Source organism: Rosa chinensis, chromosome 7 (genome assembly GCF_002994745.2).
Source record: "Rosa chinensis cultivar Old Blush chromosome 7, RchiOBHm-V2, whole genome shotgun sequence".
In the NCBI taxonomy this organism is placed as follows: Eukaryota; Viridiplantae; Streptophyta; class Magnoliopsida; order Rosales; family Rosaceae; genus Rosa; species Rosa chinensis.
In genome coordinates, this window is record NC_037094.1 from 61,291,718 (window position 1) to 61,296,488 (window position 4,771).

General features: G+C 38.5%; 1 protein-coding gene across 1 annotated transcript; it reads left to right on the top strand.

The window, feature by feature from the left end:
- The first annotated feature begins 3,452 nt into the window (after positions 1-3,452).
- Positions 3,453-4,502, top strand: LOC112178349. The gene is made up of 2 exons (XM_024316507.1): positions 3,453-4,145; positions 4,242-4,502. Exons 1-2 carry the CDS (start codon positions 3,453-3,455, stop codon positions 4,500-4,502), a joined length of 954 nt encoding a protein of 317 aa, XP_024172275.1.
- The last annotated feature ends 269 nt before the right edge of the window (positions 4,503-4,771 follow it).

Consider the following 4,771-nt stretch of genomic DNA (forward strand, 5'->3'; position numbering starts at 1 on the left):
GGTTTCTGGCAAGTCAAGATGCATCCTGAGAGTGTACCTCTCACTGCATTTGGAACACCACAAGGACATTATGAATGGCTAGTAATGTCTTTTGGTCTAAAATAAGCTCCCTCAATCTTCCAGAGAAACATGGACAACATCTTCAAACATGTTGCGGAGTTTTGCGTCATCTAAATAGATGAGATCCTGGTCTTCTCCAAAAACAGAGAAGAACACATGAAACACTTCCACGAGATTGTAAAGCTGATAGTTCAGCATGGAATTATCCTAGGAGAAAAGAAAATCTTCTTTATCATCGATGAAGTTGATTTCCTAGGAATAAATATCAAAAATGGAGTGATAAAACTTCAACCTCATATCCTTGAGAAGATCTGGAAATTCCCAGATAGAATTCCTGATGCTAAGAGTCTAGAGAGATTCCTTGGTATCATAAATTATGGGAGAGATTTTATTCCCAAAATTTCAGGATTAACAGCAATGTTATCTCCTAAGACAAGTTCTAAAAGAAAATGGAACCTCACAGATGATGATGAAAAAACTATGAAGCAGATAAAAAAATCTCTGCAAAAACCTCCCTCCTCTTCAACAACTAGAAGAGAATGATGAAATTATCCTCCAAACAGATGCGAGCGATAATTATTGGTCCGGTGTGGTTCTGGCAAAAACGCCTGGAACTAATATTGAAAAGATCTGCAAATTTTGTAGTGGCAAGTTCAGCCCTGCGGAACTGAATTATCCCACAGGAGAAAAAGAAATTTTGGCTGTTAAGAAAACAATTTTAAATTCTCCAGCTTTTCTTGAAAACCCTTTACTGTCCGCACCGATTGTGCTAGAGTAAAGAATTTTTAAAAAGTTTAAACTGGATAAAGCTGTTGATAGAGGAAGATTAGCAAATTGGCAATTATTTCTTAACCAATATGACTATGTTGTTGAATTTTTAAAAAGTTTAAACCAGACGCCTTGACCAGAGAATTGGTAATGTTTAGCCAAAAAGATGACGACGAAGGTCGTAATCCCAGAAGCAGAAGAACTGGGAAAGAACATGAACCTGATCGAAGAGGATCCCATGGAAACCAAAGAAAAAATCCTCAAAAGGTTTCTGCTAAGTCCTAAAGGATTAGCCACAACTGATCAATCTCAGGGTAAAGGATTGGCTAGCCCGTCTCAAACGGCAGATGGTAAAGGCTCATCAAGACCTTTGAAGGCTGTTGCTTTGCCAAAAAGCAAACCTACTCTAACTGGAGTAATAAATATTTTTAATTATGAACTTCAAACATTCGATACTCCTGTGTTCAGAACTGGCAGGAGACTAGCCTACCACCAGAAAGCAATTCTCGATAATCTCCTGTTTGTTTTTCAGGAAAGGAGCAGTGGTTTGATGTTTCCAGCACTCTTTGCACTTGCTGAGGAACTCTATGAAAATGGTAGACCATAGTTTGAAGAACTTCATACACAGCAGAGTGCTGTAAGAAAAGAAAAAATTCACTTCCTTGAAAGCCCAGAAAGTGCTAGGGTCCCTATCATGGCACTTAATGAATCAGACTGGCATGAATTTCATAGTCTGATAGGAAGTCATAATTCTGAAGATCGAGTTCCTCTAACTCTCTTTATCATTGCAGGACCATATGTTGGAAAATACTTAGTCAATGTTCAGAGTGAACATCCTCAAGAACACAAGCTTTGGCTTGTTGAAAATGGTTTTGTCCATAATCTGTGGACCAAAACAAATGATGATCTCAAGGGCATGCCCCCTATCATTGTCAACATAGTCAAAAATATTAGAAAAAATGACTGCATGCTTCGCCTGAAGTTCAGATCCACTCCTCCATAATGGATCCAGAAGGCAAACGGTGAGGTTGAATATATTTCTCCATATCATTATGTGAGAATTATTCAAAGAAAATATCTTTAACCTGCCTGTGTTGGGTACAATGGCCAGCCAAACTCAAGCATCCCATGGATGAAAGGCATGGCTCTAGAATATATCAAGAAGATCATCTCTGAAGATATCAACAATACTTTCCTGGCAGTAGGAGAAAAAACAATAATCATTGCCTACGACCATCCTGACGTAGTCAGCAGTGACCTATTCCTATCTCTCACACAAAAAGAGATAGACTCGACACTGGCATGCTTACAGTGGGTTGAAAGACCTGAAAACGACAACCACTACAAAATGTACGTTGATACAGATGTTGAAGATAATGCCACAACCACTCGTATGGCCCAGGCAGACAACAACTCCTTTGTCTTTGGCCATAATTCTGAAACAGAAGAGAACATGTGAAGCTACAGGTGAAGAATAAGCACCAAACTTGTAACTGTAGACCTTTAGACTTTTCTAAAGCTACCTTTGCCTTTTTCAAAAAAAAAAGACACTTTACCAAATCTTTTTCTGCTTTCTCCATCCGACCTCCATCATCAAGAGCACTGAGAAAAGCTAAAAAATCACGGAGTTGTTCTGTACATTTTGAGTTTTTGAATTCGAGTTTGGGTTCCGCTCCCTATATAAGGAGCTTTAAGTTCATTTGTAAGGCATCAGAAAATTGAGCAGAAGAGTCTTCTCTCAAAGAGTAAGAAAGCCAATAGCAGTGTGCTTCCCTTCCTGTCTAGTGTGAAGTAGTGTGCTTTCATTACAAGTAAGTATCTGTTCTCATTCTTATGGATAGCTAAACAGCATTTTGCTGTTTACCTGAGAATGAGGCTCTAAATGTTTAACATGTATGTATATTTGAATAAATAAATTCAGGTGGTTGCACATCCACTTCTTCAACAAATATAGTTGTCATTACATTTCCTCATTTATAGTCATTTATAATTGTCAATATTGTGTTTCGCCATTTAAGATGCATGCATCCTGTAGAAATCTAAAGTTTTAAATGTACTATTCATCTAAAAATTTTCAGTTTTAAAACAAAAAATTAGGACAAGAAGCAGTGATTCCGCTTGTTAATTAAGTAATCGTTAGGTGAAAAACTTAGGCATGTTGAAGGCTAGTCTTGTTTTTGTTTTTGTCGTTTAAAGCAAAGTTTTTAGGGTTGAATATTATTGCTAAAACCACGCGTCAATATAGGATACAAAAGGCATTTTCTGAAAAGACCTATCCCTATTAGTCTTTTCCTAAAAGTAATAGTGTAATACAAAATTGTTGGGCAGTTAAGAAAAATATAGAGGCTTTTTAGGTATACGGGAAAAGACCCTTTATTATAATTACTTAATGATCAAGAAATAGATTAATAAATATCAATAGTTAGAGAAATCTGATTGGTCCACCTAATCGTAGCAGTAAGTCGGTTCTCTACTTGCTTTGCACACAATTAGTTTCCATAAAATCTATCCTCCTAAACCGTAGTCAGTACATTAGTTTCTAAAATACGCTCAAGTTTCTAAAATACGTTAGGGGCTAGGGCAAAACAATTCTTCTAGCAGCAAAAGAATTTAGTTTTTCATTCATGGAGGGTGGTTGTATGCTTCTTCCAGGCCAAAGGTTTTGCCCCATGGAAGATGAACTACTCATGTCCTACCTTAAGCCTAAGGTGAACGGGATGCAAGTGCCCGACAATGAAGACCTGATCTGCGAGATGGATCTTTATGGTGACCAAGATCCTTGGAAGATATGGGAGAGATTTGAAGCAAGAAGGGCCAACGACTTGAGGAGGAACAAAGATCTCTACTTCTTCACCCAAAAGAGGAAGAAGACTGCAACAAGCACACGTACAAGCCGAACAGTTGGGGGTGGCGGTACTTGGAAAGGCCTAAACGCAGCCAAGGAGATGTATCTTCTTGATCAGAATCAGCAGCCAACATCTACTCTTCTTGGTTTCAAGAAAACCTTCACGTACAAGAACAAAAACTCTGTGCATCATGGTTGCTGGATCATGTATGAGTTTGAACTTGATAAGTCACAACTCCTGCACAAGAAACAAGTAAACAAGAATGAATACGTTCTTTGTTTGCTTAGGAAGAATGATGTACTACCGGAAAAGAAGAGAAAAAGGAAAATAGAAGAGGAGATGCCTAAAGACTATGTCGAGGACGATCCTGAATCGGTTATTGAGGAGCCGCAAGAGAAACGACTACGTCTTCTACCATGCTTTCATATTGTGCCCGCACCATCATTGGAAGCTGGACAAGAACAATTCTTGGTAAGCGACCAACCATTCTTGCAGCTAGCACCATCATTAGAAGCTGATGAACAAGAAGCAGTACCCACATCATTAGATGTTGAACCACTTTTCTAGCAAGTGGATGAGAATATGGGACTGCTACAATTCGAGGCTGATCAAAGAGCATCGTCCTTGGAGTTGGCTGAATTAGAAAAGTGGTTTGAACAAGAATTTTATGCTGAAAATGTTACCTCGCTAGTTGAAGAGAATTCAGGACTGCAACAATTGGAATCTGAACCTCAACTAGGAGAAGAAAATTTGGAGCAGCAACTTGATGCACCATCAATTGCAGCTGATGACCTGCAGTCTCACTCAGACAAAAATCGGGTGCAGTAAATGGGAGCTGAAGCCAATGTGTATGGAGGGAACTTGAGTGACGCTATGCTTGGTGAAAACTAGCCTATGTCTTTTTTGGAAGATCTAATGATTGATGAGCAGCCAAATACCATGGAAGTAGGAGAGTCGAATATATGCTGCTTATTCAAATCTTGAGTACTTTGCCTTTTAGTTAACAGTTTTTCTCTTGTACATTGATTCCTGTGAAATTTGATAACTTAGAGTGAACCATGGACAAATAATCACGAAACCTGTATGTACAGGTAAAA

What these genes read in the sequence shown, in the direction of transcription:
- LOC112178349 (XM_024316507.1), top strand. Translation starts at nt 3,453, where the DNA reads ATGGAGGGTGGTTGTATGCTTCTTCCAGGCCAAAGGTTTTGCCCCATG. An exon ending in CTGGACAAGAACAATTCTTG is followed by an intron (nt 4,146 to 4,241) that starts GTAAGCGACCAA and finishes CCACTTTTCTAG; the next exon opens with CAAGTGGATGAGAATATGGG.